This window comes from Vigna radiata, chromosome 11 (assembly GCF_000741045.1).
Source record: "Vigna radiata var. radiata cultivar VC1973A chromosome 11, Vradiata_ver6, whole genome shotgun sequence".
NCBI classification, from domain to species: Eukaryota; Viridiplantae; Streptophyta; class Magnoliopsida; order Fabales; family Fabaceae; genus Vigna; species Vigna radiata.
In genome coordinates, this window is record NC_028361.1 from 16,777,691 (window position 1) to 16,796,014 (window position 18,324).

At 35.0% G+C, this 18,324-nt stretch overlaps 2 protein-coding genes across 2 annotated transcripts; one reads left to right on the plus strand and one right to left on the minus strand.

The window, feature by feature from the left end:
* Positions 1-5,429: 5,429 nt before the first annotated feature.
* On the plus strand, positions 5,430-8,082 carry LOC106777334 (pentatricopeptide repeat-containing protein At1g31430). The gene has a single exon (XM_014664910.2). The coding sequence runs from the start codon at positions 5,681-5,683 to the stop codon at positions 7,478-7,480; it is 1,800 nt and encodes a 599-aa protein (XP_014520396.1). The 5' UTR covers positions 5,430-5,680; the 3' UTR covers positions 7,481-8,082.
* A 2,284-nt stretch (positions 8,083-10,366) lies between these two features.
* On the minus strand, positions 10,367-17,131 carry LOC106776491 (GTP-binding protein ERG). The gene is made up of 8 exons (XM_014663968.2): positions 16,565-17,131; positions 15,411-15,500; positions 14,214-14,359; positions 12,206-12,364; positions 12,012-12,078; positions 11,693-11,800; positions 11,427-11,566; positions 10,367-10,914 (listed from the first exon to the last, which is right to left on the minus strand). Exons 1-8 carry the CDS (start codon positions 17,024-17,026, stop codon positions 10,827-10,829), a joined length of 1,260 nt encoding a protein of 419 aa, XP_014519454.1. The 5' UTR covers positions 17,027-17,131; the 3' UTR covers positions 10,367-10,826.
* Positions 17,132-18,324: the final 1,193 nt, after the last annotated feature.

Consider the following 18,324-nt stretch of genomic DNA (forward strand, 5'->3'; position numbering starts at 1 on the left):
AACAAATTTTTTGATTTTGAGTGGTTATATTTTGTTCCAGCAAGTACCTATAATACCCCATCAGCTCTAAGAATCCCCTAAGAGCTTTGATATTATGCGGTTCAAGCCATTTCTTCACAGCATCAACCTTCTCCAGATCCATCATCACTCCTTTTCTGGAAATAACATGTCCCAAATATCTAATTTGTTGCCTGCCAAAGTCACATGTCTTCTTATTAGCATACAATTGTTGCTGCCTTAATGTTTGAAGAACATGCTTTAGATGGTCCCTATGCATCCCCCCCACGAATTGTTATAAATTAAAGGTTTAATTGTTTTCTTTGTCCACAACTTCGCTATAGTGTGTCAAGTTGGTTCTACTTTTTAAAAAAGTTTCAATTTCGTCCACACTTGGTATAATTTTCCTTAGTCAAGTCCCTTCTGTTAAATATCAACAAACGGAGTTAACCTGTTTCTTGATGTGGCAAAAAATATGGTAACGTGGCAAAACCAATTTTTTAAGATTTATAGATGTTTCAATGTAATGTATTGTGGTTATGTTGACGAAGTGTGCTTTCCTCTTTGGTAGTTGGTTGAGGAAGTGTTCTTTCGTTGGGATTTCATTAAATCAATGTTTTTCGTCTTGCGAAACCCTAAAAAACACTTTGAAATGAAAGTCCTGCATCACAAAACTCAAATAACAAAACAAAAATGCCCAAAATTAGAGAACAATTAAAACCCTAACTTACAGAATCAAGAACCATAAATTCCCAATTTCAGAAAACCCACATCTGAAACGCTAATTAAAATGCAGAAACCCCAAAAATGGAAATCCAATTTGAATCCAGAAAGAAGAGGAAGAAATGGTTCTCCCCAAGGCCGAATCTAAATACAACAAAGAAACCTCAAATCGAAACCCTAAATCAAATGTGAAGCCTCTCCCATCCTGTGAAACTTGAGGCAAAACCAAAAATAAAAGATGAAAGAAGAAATTACATCTCCTTTTGTGAAACAGACCAAAAACGAAAGAAGGAAAGAAGTCTTTCTCCCTACGAAAAGTGAACCAGGAGAGGGAGAAGGAGGTCCCCTACGAAGTCGAACAGAGGATAGAAAGAAGATGAGTGTCATGCGTGACGAAGCCCTACCCAACTCACACCTTCACCGCGTCATCGCCTTCTCCGACAACCAAGGTCGCGAGCTCCTTAGTTAGCGCCACACTGTGAGACAAAGGACACCCAATGTTGGGTTGGACCGTGAGGAAGGAAAGCAAGAGAATTGGGAAAACTTCTCTGATTAGGGTTTTTAAGTTGGAAATCTCTATTTAGGAAATTTAATCAAGGAAAAACTGACTCGAACATTAATTAGGGTTTAGAAAAGAATATTTAATAAAAGAACCCTAATTACATATCGCAACTAATATCCCAAGACAAATGTTATGTTAGCATACTCTTTTGCCACATAATGAAATAGTTAACTCCATTGTTGATATTTAACGGAAGGAACTTGATTTAGGCAAATTATACTGTGTGTGGACGAAATTGAAAGTTTTTTAAAAGGTATGACCAACTTGACACACTGCTGCAAAACCAAGGACAAAGAAAGCAATTAAACCTATATTAAAATATTCAAAGAAAACTGGTACACATTTCCTCAAGAACTGCCTTAATACCGTGTTCATCAAACATTGAAAAGTAGTAGGAGCGTTACATAATCCTTGAATTCATAATGTCCCTGATGAGTACGAAAAAAAATCTTTGGAATATCTTTCTCCTCTATTCTGATTTGGTGGTATCCAAACTTCAATTCCACTCTAGAGAAATAAGTAGCCTCATCTAATTCATCCAACAACTCAATAACTATAATAGGGAATTTATCCGGAATGGTGGCCTTATTCAATGGCCTATAATCTATACAAAACTTCCAACTTCCATCTTTTTTCTTCACTAAGATAACAAGGCTTGAATATTGACTGTTACTTGGCCTTATGATTCCAGAAGTTAGAATTTTTTATACCAGTTTTTCAATCCATGTTTTCAGCAAATGAGGATATCGATAGGGCCTCATATTCACAGGATCCACACCTAATTTGATAGGGATTTGATGGTTCATTGGCCGATTAGGAAGTAATCCCTTTGGTTCTTGGAAAATATCCTCAAAATCTTCCAGAATTTCCTTCAACTCTGCTTATTATTCTGGGTACAATTTTTCACCTTCATTCATCCTCTCCTCCAATTATGCACAGTCCATCTTCCGTACCAAAGAAACCACTTCAATCTCAATTTCTTTCAATAATGTCTCTGGTGTAATAACTTTTTTCGTCAGAGTTGGATCTAATTGAATTCTTACTTTCCTCGCATCTTGGTTGAATCTCATAGTTAGATTCTTCCAATTAGTCTTAACTTCTCCTAAAGTAGCCAACCATGAAATTCTGAGAATTAGATCTACCCCACCTAATTTGAAAAGATAGAATTTTTCCTTAATCATGAATCCCTCCAATTGCAAAGGCAAATTTTTTACAACATCCAATTGTTTGCTTCTTATGCCCATCCCCCAAGCAAACCGTGTAGGAACGAGTAGTTTCTACTTCCAAATGCAATTCGTCCACGAACTTGGTTGAAATGAAATTTTGGCTAGCACCACTATTAATTAAAACTAACACCTTATTTCCTTTGAGCACCCCTTGTAACTTCATACTATTAGATGATGTCAACCCACCAGTAGAAAAAGCCTGACAAATCCATGTGTTTCTATTTCTTCTTCTTCTTCTTCCACGACTTCCTCATCATCTCCCATAATAAGAACTCTAATATTTTTTCAGTGCACTTGTATCCCGGACTAAAAGATACCCCACAATGAAAGCAATGCCCCTCTTCTCTTCTTCTAATGTATCTGGGATAGGGTAGGTTCTTCATCCCCCTATTTCGACTACTCCCTGTGTCATTGCTTCTAACTCTAGATTCCATCATGGTTCCTTCCTTCCTAAACGCGTTGGCCTTACTACAACTTCCTAGTCTGTTTCAATGTTTCCACCCTAGAGATCACCCCTCCATTACCATGATAACGATTTTGGTAGCCCCAACTTCTATTCATAGTTCTCTCTCCTATTCTATTCTCCTTTTAAACTTCCTCCATATCTCTCACTATCTTCATTACCCTCATAAGATCCTTAAGATTATGCAATCTAATCTGACTTCTTATATTTGAATGTAAGCCCGCAAAAAAGTATCTCATCAGTTGTTCCTTCATCAACTCAGTTGCTTGTCCCACCAACATTTCAAATTCTTGAATATATTCCTTTATTTCGCCTTTTTACTTAATTGATGTCAACTTTTCGAAAACTGAAGATCTTTCTTTTCTTCCAAATCTCCTGATAAGTTCTTGCGTCAACTCTTCCCAAGTGGGGTTATTGGTTTTTATCTTCCAAAACTGAAACCAATGATTGACTCCTCCCTCCATACTTATAAAAGCCAATTTGATTTTCTCTTTAGATGTAACCTCCTGAACTTCGAAGAATTTTTTTGCCCTTGTTATCCATTCCATAGGATCTCCTCCTTCAAATGTGGGTAGTTCTACTCTTCTCGTCCATCCCCACTGATTCCCTTTTTCAATTCTTCGTGAGTCTCATCCCTTTTTCCCACTTTATCTCCATTAACAAATCCTTTACTTCTTTCAGAATCTCTTTCCAAATTTTTCCTTCTTCCATCATTTCATTGAGTCTTTGCAAGTTTGCTCTGGATTCCTCTCTCGTCTCCTCCATTGTCCTCCAACATGCTCATTCTACCCTCCATGACTCTCTCTCTCAATGTTTTTGAATCTGGCAAGTCAGACCAGTTTATTAGGTTTCTTGGTGTCAAGAAACATAGATACTATCTCAGAATAAATAATCACAAGTTTATGAATTCTCATAGTGAAGAAACAATTCTATTGAACGGAAAAACAGTAAAAGCAATCAACAACAGTCAAGGGAAAACATTCCCTTACCTAAGACAGTTCCTATTTCTGAAATAAACACTCAACAACCAACAAAATACATACCCACCTCCTTAAAAGACATAAACAAGACATAACTAATAAAGGAAAAACAACCAAAGAAAACTACCCCTAATTGCTATGAAACTCCTCCTAACTCCCCCAACCACCACTTACTAACTGTCTTGTTTACTTTTTTTGACATAAATCTTCCAAGACCTATCAACATGTTTCATTATCTCATACTTATAGGATGACAAATAAACTGTCTATGTGGGTATTGTCCGGTCTCATATCCGTTTTGACAAAAAAATTTCGTATTGACTAGGTATATATAGGTAATACCTTATTTTTTCAATTGAATATGGAATGAGGATGAGTATGTCAATACTTGTCCCATCCCATTAGATTTTATTTGTGTGTGTTTGTATATAGTATTATCTTTGTTTTTAGTTTTATTACTCTCTTTTTTTTTTTTTTTGTTAAGAACACTTATATCCATGAAATTCACTCACATCTCTAAGGTAATTTTCCTCTTATCATAATTTTTGTGCATTATTTTCAAATGATGTATTATTAGTTTCGGTCAATCAAATAGTTTTATGCTTCACATTTGAATATTCCTTCTTGTTTTGAGATGTAAGATTGAGGTTAATGGTCCAACGTCAAGTAAGTCGTCTAGGATCCAAAAGTTGTCTTGAAGTCTAAGTTCTCTCGCTTCCGCTTGTCCAAATCGTTCAAATGATACCTTCAAAAGACATTCCAATTTTAAAGTTAGCTCAACATTAACAGTTCAAATATTAATGATACAGTAAATGCATATCACCTACTTCTTTAACTCAAACTTGTATTTATAGATTTTGAAATAAACTTTTGATTAACGTCAGTCTAATTACAACCTAATTATATGTAATCATACATTAATTCTAAGTTCACTACACTCCATCCAATATTATTTTAGAGAATTAAATAATATATATATATATATATATATATATATATATATTTTAAATTTAAGACAACCCAAACCAAGAAGCCCAGTGATATAGAATGTACGGGGCCTCATATATATACACCTACTTGAAGGCTATGGAAAAGAAAATCAAATTTCAAAAGAATTTTATTCCCATGCTTTTAACGTCCTTTATCTATGATAAATTCAATTTAATCATCAAATTTATATTTAATAGAACATTTGCCAAATACAACGTTGCTCATAAATACCTAAAATGTATATTTTCTTTTGATATTTCATTCTTAGCTTGTCAATGTCAAGTTTTCTACAATTATACAGTTCTGATATTTGTACTTTCTTTATTATTTCAATGTAGGAAAATGATTTTTTTTATACGTACTTAGTCACTTGACAATTCACTTTTATAGGTAAAATAATTATTAAAAAAATATTTTTTTTTCTATTTATAAAATAATTAAAAAGCAAAACAGTGAATGTTAATAGGATGGAAATATTTCCATGAATGTCAAAATAACAGGGTCGTTCAATGTAATCTGTCATTCGTTTCGCTCTTTCATGATCAAAATCCACTCGCGCCACCTAACCTTTCAAACTCAGTTCCATCCATCATATCGCGATCCTATACAAAATCTATTGTTTTCTTTTTCCTTTTTTCTTTTTTTCATTCTGCCTTCGGTCCCAACAACTTGCGGATAATGTTTTCCTATTTCATTCTACATCTTAGGATGTGATAATCAAATAACCAACAAAGCAGTGATGTGTTTAAAAATGATGAAGGGAACATACATTTCTCTTCTCAAAAGCTGCAAATCCATGTCCCAATTGAAGCAAATTCAGGCCCACATATTCAGTGTTGGCCTTCAACAAGATAGAGACACACTTAACAAGCTCATGGCCTTTGCCATGGACTCATCACTGGGGGATTTTAACTATGCAAACAGAATCTTCAAATACATTCATACCCCCTCTTTGTTTATCTGTAACCTCATGATCAAGGCCTTTGTGAAAAGGGGTAGTTTTAGGAGTGCCCTTTCTCTGTTTCAGCAACTTAGGGAGCATGGCGTGTGGCCTGATAACTACACCTACCCTTATGTCTTGAAGGGTATTGGTTGCATTGGGGAGGTTGGGGAAGGAAAAAAGGTTCATGCTTTTGTGGTTAAGACTGGCCTTGAGTTTGACGCTTATGTGGGTAACTCGTTGATGGACATGTATGCAGAGTTGGGCCTGGTTGACGGCTTCACGCAGGTGTTTGAGGAAATGCCTGAGAGGGATACGGTTTCTTGGAACATCATGATTTCGGGTTATGTCAGGTGCAAGAAGTTCCAGGAGGCAGTGGATGTTTACCGGCGAATGAGAAAGGAGAGCAATGAAAAGCCTAATGAAGCCACGGTTGTGAGCAGTCTGTCCGCGTGTACGGTGTTGAGAAATTTGGAGCTTGGTAAGGAAATTCACTATTACATTGTGAATGAACTGGATTTTACTACTATAATGGGGAATGCTTTGTTAGACATGTATTGTAAGTGTGGGCATGTGAGCGTGGCCCAGCAGATTTTCGATGCAATGACCGTTAAGAATGTGAATTGTTGGACCAGCATGGTAAACGGGTATGTGACCTGTGGTTTGTTGGATCAAGCTCGAGATTATTTTGAGAGGAGTCCAAGTAGGGATATTGTTCTTTGGACAGCTATGATTAATGGGTATGTGCAGTTTAATCGTTTTGAAGAGGCAATTGCATTGTTTGGGGAGATGCAGATGAGAGGTGTGAGACCGGATAACTTCATTGTGGTTACTCTTCTTACGGGTTGTGCTGAATCGGGAGCTCTAGAGCAAGGCAAGTGGATTCATAATTACATAGATGAAAACAGAATCCTAGTGGATGTTGTTGTTGGTACTGCCCTTATTGAAATGTATGCTAAATGCGGTTGCATAGATATAGCTTTGGAGATTTTTTATGGATTGAAGGAAAAGGACACTGCCTCGTGGACTGCAATTATATGTGGGCTGGCCATGAATGGTAAAACAAGTAAAGCACTTGAGTTATTTGAAGCAATGCAAGTGTGTGGGTTTAAACCTGATGATGTTACCTTCATTGCTGTTTTAAGTGCTTGTACTCATGCAGGACTGGTTGAAGAAGGCAGAAAGTTATTTCATTCCATGTCAAGTGTGTATCACATTGAGCCAAATTTAGAGCACTATGGGTGTTTCATTGACCTTCTTGGTCGAGCCGGACTGTTACAAGAGGCAGAAGAGTTGGTAAGGATGTTACCAGATGAAAACAAAGAAATAATAGTTCCACTCTATGGAGCTTTGCTAAGTGCCTGCAGAACTTATAGTAATATTGATATGGGTGAAAGGCTTGCTACAGCACTAGCGAAAGTTAAATCAAGCGATTCAACTCCTCACACACTTCTTGCTAGCATTTATGCTTCTGCTGACAGATGGGAAGATGTGAGAAAGGTGAGAAGTAAGATGAAAGATATGGGAATCAAAAAGGTACCAGGATATAGTGCCATTGAGGTGGATGGAATGTGGCAACAGAGGTTGAGTCATGAGTAAGGCCCTTTCCCATATCTGGATCAAAATTGGTTTTGCTAAAGTAGATAGGTAGTCAACAATTGATTTACAATCTTTTAGTTTGAATCATGATTTCTTAACTGGTAAAAGCAAGATGGAAGTTTCACATTCAAATGTTTTATTTTTACCATGGAACTCTTCAGTTCAACGAATTTTGCTTACAATCCCAGAATACACAATGTTTCATGATTATGGACTATGGAGGAAAATGAATGGCTACTATCTTTTTGGCTGGATGAAGAACTAAAACGAATGACTTCCTGTCTTACTCGTAAGAGAATCTGATGGAGAAGGCAAAAGTGGTGGGTTTGAACATCGGTTGCTATTGATTTACATTTCACTCTTCTTGCTTGGAGTAAGACTATGTCCTAATGTTAGCTTGTATACTCGGCAATACCATCCTCAGTTCCACATTGGCATTGTAACACAGGTCTCTCTTCTTTATATGATTCAGAATTACGGATTATTTCAACAGCGCCAAGTATCTTTTCTTCATCCTCTGTTCTCTAACGGGTTGGCGTAATTCAGCCTAACTTCATGGATCTAAATAAAAGGCCAAAGACCAAATGTAGTTGTAATTAAAATAATGCATTCCCTCTCTTCTGTATCTATGATTTTTTGTTGCAATGATGCTCTTTATGACCGAATGTTAGAAATTATTGAATCAACATAAGTATGTTTAATGGATACGTATAACTAGAAAGCATGTTTGCAAAGTATCTCCAAACTGAAAGTAACTTCCCCTTCTTAAACAATGTTTTAAAATTCGTTGTATTTATAGAATAGTTAATCCTCACGTCCTCAGAATTCGAAATTTTGATTCTACCTCATCTCATCTTTAAGCTTATAATGTTTGATGTTTCGAGCAAAAAGAAAAGAAGGAGGAGAGAAATAAAGAAAAGAAAAAAAGTTATTATACCGAACATGAGATGAAGAAAAGAAAAGAAAGAGAGAAAAGAAATGAGATTGAAACAGTTGAGGTTGAAATGAAACAAAGAACAGAGAAATGAAGTTGAAAGTATAATGAAAAGAATAGAAAAAAAGAAAAAAAAAAGTATGCATTGAACATTGATGCTATTGCTCACCAAGTTCATACACATCGTTTGAAGCTCTTCATCTAGAGGGAAGAAAGAAGAGAAGGAGCATACAAACCAAAATTAGTTGAATGATTAACAATGCTACTGCTTAAAGTCTGCTTCATATGCAACTCTTCAAATTCAAGGAGATAAACTTCGTCAAAGAGAAGAGAAGAGAGAAAGAGTTAGTACTCGTCCTACTGCTCTTCACGTTTACATCGTCTAAAGCTTCTCCACTCAAGAAGAATCAATCTCATCGAAGAGAAGAGATAAAGAGTGAGAACAAACATTACATCATCTGATGCTCTTAAGCAAAGGAATCAACCTCCAAGTTACAAGATTGCGCATCATTATATTTATCCTCTCTTTGAGAGTTAAACTAAGAATGTAACTCTCAAGTGTCAAATTGTAATTTTAACCATATCCTCTAATTGAGAGTTAAACATTTGTACCTTGTAATATCCCGTAGTGGATTTGTTGTGTGTTCTAGAGAGAACTACAACACTTGCAACCAGAGGTAGGTGACACTCAACTAGACAGCGTATCAGGTAGATATCATAATTGCCTAGGGATGTTAGGAGTGACCAAAATACTCAAGTATCAGGAGTGGCTAGAATACTCAAGTTCCAATAGTGACTAGAATACTCAGGTGCCAAGAGTGGCTAGAATAGTCAAGTGCCAAGAGTGGCTAGAATACTCAAATGTCAGAATTTCGAAATCTTATTAGAGAACTCATTAGATTTTGAAATCCGAATTAGGAACTCACCGAATTTCAAAGGGTCAAATATGTTTTTGTCACTTAACTTTCAGTAAAAATTAAAATTAGTCCATCTTTGAAACTTTGGACTAATTTACTCCTTTATCTTTAAAACTACGTGAATTTTGTTAAATTTATTTGATATTTTAGACATGTTTCTTAACTAACATAAAAGAAAAAAAGGTGTCAAACAGGAACCTCTTAAACTGAATTATGAAATTTAATAAACACCATAATCAGATTTCAAAATCTAGTATACACCTTAACTAGATTTCAGAATTTGATGTACTCTTTAATTGAGATCTAATGAACCCTTTAACTAGATTTCGATATCTAGTGAATCCCTTGACAACATCACGATATAGGAGAGTGGAAAGCATAAAAGAGCAAAGTTTGGAGATGTAGGTTAGAAGAAACAAGTGCAACATTAAAAATGGAGATGAGATAATTATAGGAGAAAAAAAAAGAAATTTACCCTAGTCAAAAGGTCAATTTAGACATTCAGAAAAGTATGGAGATGCAAGAAAAAAACTTGGAGGTGTAATAAGAAGGTCCCAGGTTGGACTATGGTTATGCTTTGATTGTTTAATGATTTAATTCCTTAATAACGAAGTTGATGGCTAAATTGTATGGAACTTTTAAAGCACGTGAGTTCAAGGATTTGACGTATATTTAGGAAAGAAATTGAATATATTAATAATGTTACTATTAGTAAGATTAAAAACAGTAAAGTATAATCCTCAATGTTTGTTTCTTCCTTAATTTTAGTGCTTTTAGGGACGTTGCATATGTTTGATAATACTAGTTAAGATATTGACTTAATTAGGATTCCAGATAATATAATGATGTTTTAACATTCTTATTCTTGATTAAACAAAACTTTTGAATTAATGAAAACCTACATAAATTTTTCTTACAGATCAAATCTAACGCTTCCAAAGCTTCCAAATCCAACCTTCAAGAGTGTTGCTCAGACTTATTTCCAAGTTGAAGAGGAGAAACCAATTTCTAGTTTCACACATAACAACTTTACAATGTTTGATAACACGAGATTTGAATTAAGCAAAGCTTGATATTCAAAATTTCTGTACATAAGATAACATTACATAATAGCAAAGTCTCTTATCTCACCAAACGAGAGAGGGCCCATGTGCAACTCTAAGAGGCAACCCAAAATAAAAATCATACAACTTCAGAGCTAATGTGCTAATTGTCTACTTTTATAGAACCATGTATAAACCAAATTATATTTGAGTAAACAAAAACAGAATATGGAAATTTCCTTTCGAAACTCATACACAGTAAAACAATAGGCACAACACTTTGCTCGTACGAACGATCAAGAATGAACTCAACCTGTACCCATGATTTTCTCCAAGATCACCATGACATCTAGCATGGTTTTGTTACTTTGCAGAACAGCTTTGGCATTTCACATACAGCATAGCAGAGTGTGGCAAAGAAGGTATACTTCAACATCGAATCTATGCCAGATTCACTTTTTATGACTAACTTTGAGAATTAGATGCACTTGCCTTTTGAAAATGGACCTTAGCTCTTCATTGGCTTCAATTCCTATTCTCCTGTAATAAACAAGCGTCAATAAACAAAACTTTCCATACCTCAACATAATGAAAACCCAAATACCTGTTCATCTGAAGGATGCAGGGGTGAAAAAGTTAATGTGAAAAGCATACACTGCCTTACAAGAGAGATGAGGGCACGAGGAAGGTAGATTCAGACAACAAAGTGAAATAAAATAAGACCTAAGATTAAAACGGAACAATCTACGGAAAATGGAAAATTTCCAGCATAAGACGTTTATCGCTTCTATTCCTGAGTTCAGAAAACCATCATGATTAACCAATCCAACTACACAACTTCCGCAGATGGAAAGTGCACAACTAAACTTGAAAATCTCAGATATAGCACAAAACAAGATGGAGACACCCTTGTTTTTCGCATATGTTTTGATTGAACTTAAACCAAAGCATTCCAATCATGTCATATAATATTCAAAACAGGAGAAACTGATAAAATTAATAATAGCAAACTCTGTTAAGCTACATAAAGGAAATGCTAAAATATACGTTACCCAATTTTTGAGCCATTCTTCCCCACAATAATCTTGCGTTGGCTTAATTTGTTAGTGATGAAATGCTGTTCGATCCTAAGAGAACCATCTCGTAACTCTTTCCAGTCAATCAATCGATGTTCAATATCATACGGAATTTCCTGAATTGATAAATTTGCTGGTCAATATATATAATATTGTTACACAATTAGCCAAATCCTACAATATATTTCTCACAAATTTTAGCTACATATTACGAGAATGGATGGATTGGATTCAACAACTACCTGATGTACGTGGTCCAATAACCTTTCACGCACGACTTCTAATGCTATCATCTTCATAACTTCCTCACTCATGCTAAGGGGATCCTCTTCCCAGGGTCGTTGAACGGCCTATGCATAAGAAACAATAAAAAAACCAAAATTAAGCTAGGATTATCTAGTCAAAGATATCGGCAACTGCAAGAACTATAAAAAATGTAATTGCAAAAGAAAATAAATCAAATATGCAAAATAACAAAAAGAACACGTTGCTAATTGTTTAGAAGAACTATTGAATTATTTGTTTACACCAATGAGACAGTAGAAATAGAAAGATCCATGCCTGCTCCATCAAGTACTGAGTCAAATCTTTTACACCAGCCCCCTTCAATCCTGATATCATGAAATGCCTAAATAATATTTTAAAAAAAAGGTATTAGAAGCTAGCTTAAGAACTAGAGTCAATCCACACAAAAGTTGCCATCATACTGCAGACCATTGTCTATCCTTCCTAGTCTTTCCACGACAGAATCTTACCTTTCATATCCAGGAAGATCTTTAAACTCTTCAGCAACCTTCAACAAGTCTTTCTTTTTCTCTACTAAATCAATCTTATTCATACACAAAATTCGCCTTTGATTTAGAACCGATCGTGTTCCCATTCGTTTAATTAATTGTATCACTCTTTGATCAGGCCTGTATTAATCAAATTTTTAATAGGATGGGGTCACAATAACAATACAAAGAAAATGTGCCATCACAACATAAAACTATAGTAAGGGAAAAAGATTAAGAGGCAAAAATATGGTGATAACAGGTTGCAAATGAAGTACAGTTTAACAAAACAATCCATAGAAGCCTATAGGGTTTCAGTCTTCCAGACAACCAGAAGAGCAGAATATCTCTTGTGAAAATAGAGGATTTTGTGATTAGTGTTAGTACGCTGCCCGCTACCTAAGGCCAATCAACATACCAGTACATACATTACTATAATTATAGAAATAAAGAATTGATCTTCTATAATTAATAATATCTAGATTATGTGTTATTAGAAGCGTTTTTATTTATTCCCGTATCAAATCATTGTTATTAGAAAATATTAGATCTCCTCTATTTACTTACTGATTTATTTTTCTCAAATATAAAGAAAGCACTCACGCTGTATCAGAAACACACTGTTTCACTTCAATATTTTTCTCTTTCCTAGAGTTTAGCATGGTATCTAGAGCCTTTTTCAAAACCATGTTGACCTGGTAGACCAACTGTCTCTGAGATTTTTTGTTTTCTTTGCAAACCTTTTTCTCAGGTTCCCATTCACTATTCTGATGAGTTTTTTCCTCTCCTTAGGTTATTTTATCATCTTTTTTCGAAAAAAAAAAAATTGTCTTCCAACACATCAACCTCCAAAACCGATTCTCCCATCTTTTCTAGTCATATTGTTAGTATTGAGAAGAAGGGCCAGTGAAACTATTTTGCTTGGGCTTTTGAAATCAGGTCATGGTTAAATGGGTTAGGCTACAACCCATCTCACTACACCTGCTATTTATAGATTATTTTTTCTAAATATAAATAAAGCACCCATGTTTTCATAGAAATACACGGTTTCAGCTCAATATTTCTCTCGTTCCTAGAGTTTTAACGCATAAATCTTTTTAAAAATTCAAAGGCATACAGAATATCCCAAAGGATTGTCCATATATATTAAGTTAAGCAGCTATATAATCTGACTTACTGAGAGAGATAAGGTAAATACTAACATTAATTGTATAGACTATTTTTTCTCAATATAAATAAAGCACCCATGGTTTCATAGAAATACACGGCTTCAGCTCAATGTTTCTCCCTTCCTAGAGTTTAACGCATAAATATTTTTAAAAGTTCAATGGTATACAGAATATGCCAAAGGATTGTTCGTATATTAAGTTAAGCAGCAATATAATCTGACTAACTGAGAGATAATGTAAATACTAATAGAAGGGTAGACATTATTCATATCACCTTTTCAGAAAACTCAAAGGTATGTGTTATAGGAAAAAACAACCAAAGCCATATATACTAGGATAAATAAAATAGAAAAATTGGGAACGTCTAAAATATGAATGAACTCTTGCTAAAGTAGCACTTACAATAAAGGAACACTTAATTACAAGACATTTTAAACGGTGCCCCCACCATTTTATTTCAACATACACAATTTTAACATGAGTTCGTTATTTGCAATTCCCCCAAAAACATATGGCCCCTATTTGGATAAACTTCTTCACAAAACCTTATAGGGAAAAAACAAAAAAGTAAAATGAATTGAGCTTCTCCTATAAGTTATAAAACACATATACACTTAATCTTTTTAAAAAAATTTCTCTTTTTAAGTTCTCCAAAATCTGAGAAGATTTTAACTTGTAACTGAATTCAATACATTTTACCTTGGTATCTTCTTTTATAAACACCTATAGAAAAGGTTATCAAAACAGAGACTTAATATAGAAAGCAATAGGTAGAAACACAAGACTAAGACAACTCCATAATTTATTTAATAAACCTTGACCTGGTAATATGTCTATGAACATCAAAAATGACTATGAGCACTTCATAGAGATTGATTGAACTCCAAGCACTTTCAACACGGACTTTGACATCCCTATAAGGAAATCCAGCAATGTTCAACATGAGCCCTGGTGTATCAAAAAAACACTGCAAAAAGAATATTACACCACTGAGAATATGTAGATAAGTAAAATGTATTAATAAAAATCAAATTTTAGGCCTATAAAAACAAGAATAAAATAGCAAGATCGTGGATAACTAAATCTTCAATTCAAAGTTCTTGGTAAATTTAATTCAGCAAATCATAAACAAATGACAAAAGGCAAGGCTTACAAGTGGTAGGTTGAGATTAATATAAAAGCATTGGAAGTAGTAAAGATGTAAAGGTGGAGTAGAAAATTTTGGGCTATATCAAAATGCTTGCACATAGTTTAGTTGGATTTTTAGTCATAAGCTGTATAACAGTTCAAGGAAATCTGCAGCAGTGGGTACTTTAATTCTAAGCTAAAACCTCCTGAGAACACCTTTTCATGTCACTTGTCACCATCACAGTCAACGTCCACTTTTTTCTAGGCCTCAACACGGTCTCCAAACTCATTCAAGTAAAATGGTATCATTGAGAACCGTACAGCAAAAGCTACTATGTTAATATAAGGAAAAGAAAAATCTTTAACAGGATTCTTCACTTGCCTCCCATGATCATTGAATTACATTTCACAAATGAAAATATAATGTAGATAAGGATCTACTAGCGTTAGACTTGAAAAGATATCCTACCTGCTAAAGTGAAAAAATATCCTCATTTCACAATGAGATCATCTCTTCAATTTTCAGAATGAATCACATAAAGAATATCAAGGTTCATTGATTGGTGATCATGCATATACCAACAATAGAAATGGACTAGCTAGTCTATTACTGTTATTATTTGAATATAGAATATTTTACCAGATGCAACAATTCTACAGGTTAAGTATATCATTCTCAGACGAACTGACACCTGTTTAATCAAGCATTTCGAAAACCACATTTTGGAACAAATGAGAACCATATATCCATAAACAAAAGTCTCCTAATTTATTGAAGATAATATGTTCTAAATCATAATAGTACAAACTCCTAGCTCCAATGGAAGAGGTCTACTCGTTCTGTTCCTTTTTACCCACAAAGAAGTAACACAAGCAAACCAGTCACTCACAATTTGGGTGTCTCCTTTTGTCAATACTCCCACAATTTCATGAGTTGTGGTATTTGTCTTCCGTGAAACTGCTGCTACCTTTGTCCCAACCTAAGACAAAACAGAAAATGCATACATCACATTCAGACAAAAAAATGATGAGATCATCCACCACCGAAGATGCTAAGAAGCACAAATTCTGAAAATATACAGTTAGGCATCACCTACTACTTCTAAAAAGATCAATGTCACCTCAAAACTCGTTAATCGATTATTTATTCTTCCTTGATGATCAACAGAATCAAGCAATCAATGCTTTAAAAACGTCAATTTAGTCCCATAACCTCTTTGCGAAGAGATGCAGAGAATATAATCAAATCACACAAGATATTAAGAAACAGTCAGCAACCGCAATTTCAGCCAGAACATAGAGGATTTTGTGATCTCCACAACCATAATCGTTGCCATATGAACCACATTTGTCCACAATGTGTCATATATTTCAAAAAAAATTATTTTTTTAAAAATGTTGGCAACCACATTTCTTCCACAGCATTAAGGCTTTTGGGATCTGCACCACTGAAATTGAGGCACGATGAGCAGCATTTGTCTGCAATTCTCCATATTTATGTGCAATTTTTCATCAGAAGTGGTCAACAATTGCAACTCTGGCACAATGCTCAACTACATCTTCGTATTAAAGTTTGTAAACTTTACGTTTTATTTCAAAATTAAGTTTAACTCATGACTTGCTTATATAATCTGAGTTTCCGGACAAAAATTAACGTGCAAGCAAACCTTTTGAAGGTAACCAAACATTTCATGAAACTGAGTTTACGAGTTTACTTTCCACTAGTTTGAAGCATCCCAAACTAAAAACCGAACAAGTCATGAAACTAAATATTGCTCAGCTAGTGCCATTTCGACCTCAACACCTAAGGTTTTTGGATCTCCATGACCGTAATTGAGGTTTTCAATTGTGGTTCTCCATTTTTATTTTTTATTTTTTTGTATTTTTCTACAATTATTGTTTTTGGTCATAACAAGAAGGAACGCAACAAAAACTGCAACCGTGACAGCAATTCAGAACGTTGAAAAATACCAGTGAGATCAATAACGATACTAGAAATGAACTTGAGAAGTTGCGAATGATACGATTATTACTTGGAACGAACCATAAAATTAGTTAGCGCAGACTTGCCAGCGTTGGGAGCGCCAATGATTCCCACGGACAACGATTTTTGCTCTTCCTCCTTCACCATGCCTTTCGCTCCTTCAACTTCCTCATCCTCCTCCTCGTTTTCCACCGCGGCTTCGAGCAAGGCCTTGGCTAGAATCCTTCTCCTCATCTCATCTTGCTCCTCCTTCAGCCGCAGTTTCCCCTTCGGGCCCTCTTCTCCGAACACCACCCGGTCCGCGCGGGCCCGGTACTTGTCGTCCCACGTGGGCCCGAGCTTGGGCCCGGGGTCCGTGTCGAGGGCATAGTGGGAGCTGTCGAAGACGGAGTCGGAGTCCGCGGAGGTGGTAGGGTCGTCGGGGCGAGGCTGAGGTTGCGGCTGGGCGGAGAAGAAAAGAGGTGTAGAAGCGTGAGAGGCGGGGAAATAGAAGGTCCTTCTTAGGGTTCTCAAGGCTTTCATTGTCGTGATTCGACGACCATGGAATGGGAACTCTGTTGCTTTTCGCCTCTGGGGTTTAAGGGGATGCTTGCTTCAGGGTTTTCATTCTTCACTAATTTTCTCACCTAAACATTATAATTTTAAGAAAATAAAATATAAATCATTTTTTATAAAAAAATAAAATTTTGTGTCAACACTGGTCAATTATTCCATACCAAGTATTATGTGTTTAGGGATGTCAAATTCCTATCACAGGAAGATATTTCTAAATCTTAAAAAATGTGTATTTAAATTAGTTTACGTATAAAATGTTTTGGGTATATGAAAAAAAATATATATATTATAACACTCCAAAATTTCAGTGCTAGAAGCACACGTATTTACTTTTAATCATAATTCAGAAAAAAAAAATATTTGAATCATTTACCAAATTTTATATATAACATGAGTCACTCAATTTACAAAATTTTATTACAGTAGAATACAATCCACTATCTAAAAGAAAATTCTTATGTTATATTTTTTTTATTCTTTCACTCTTTACAATTATGCATTTCCACTTTGGTTTCCATCATAAATCATAATCATCTCACTTAAACATAAACATACATAAAGATTAGCTAACATAAAAGCCAAACTTAATATTTATTTTAGTTTCTATTTTTTTTAGTTTTGTTCAAAATGATTATTAACTTTTTTAATCCTTGCATCTAGATTGATAACAGCAAAGTATACACATAAGCCATTAGTGAATGAGGTGATTGTCACATCATCTCATCTTCGCAAAATCCTCTACTTCATCGTCATCGCATCATCGGTCACCAAACTCTCCCTCCTTTTTATTACGTCGCCGCAATGCACAACCATCTTCTTTCTCGTACCACCAACTTACAAACAGAAACCCAAATCGCAAACTTTAATATGCAAACAAAAACCAAAATCACAAACCAAACAGGAACCCAAATCGTGAATCCTAATCTACAAAGCGAAAACCCAAATTGCAAAAACCTAAATCTCCATCACTGATCTCGCACTTTCATCACCAAAAACCTACAGGAGAACCAAGAGAAGTCATTGTGCAAACGCGAGATACCCATGTTGTTCATCTTCGTGAATCACCTTCCATCGCACAAAGAAACCTATAATGAAATAGAACCACGACATCACGAAACAAAGAAACCTCTAAATCACAAATCCTAATCTGCAAACAAAAACCCAAACCACAAACCATAATATGCAAACCAAAACCCAAATCGCAAAAGCTTAAATCTCCACCACAAATCTCACACCTTCATCACCAAAAACCTGTAGAAGAACTA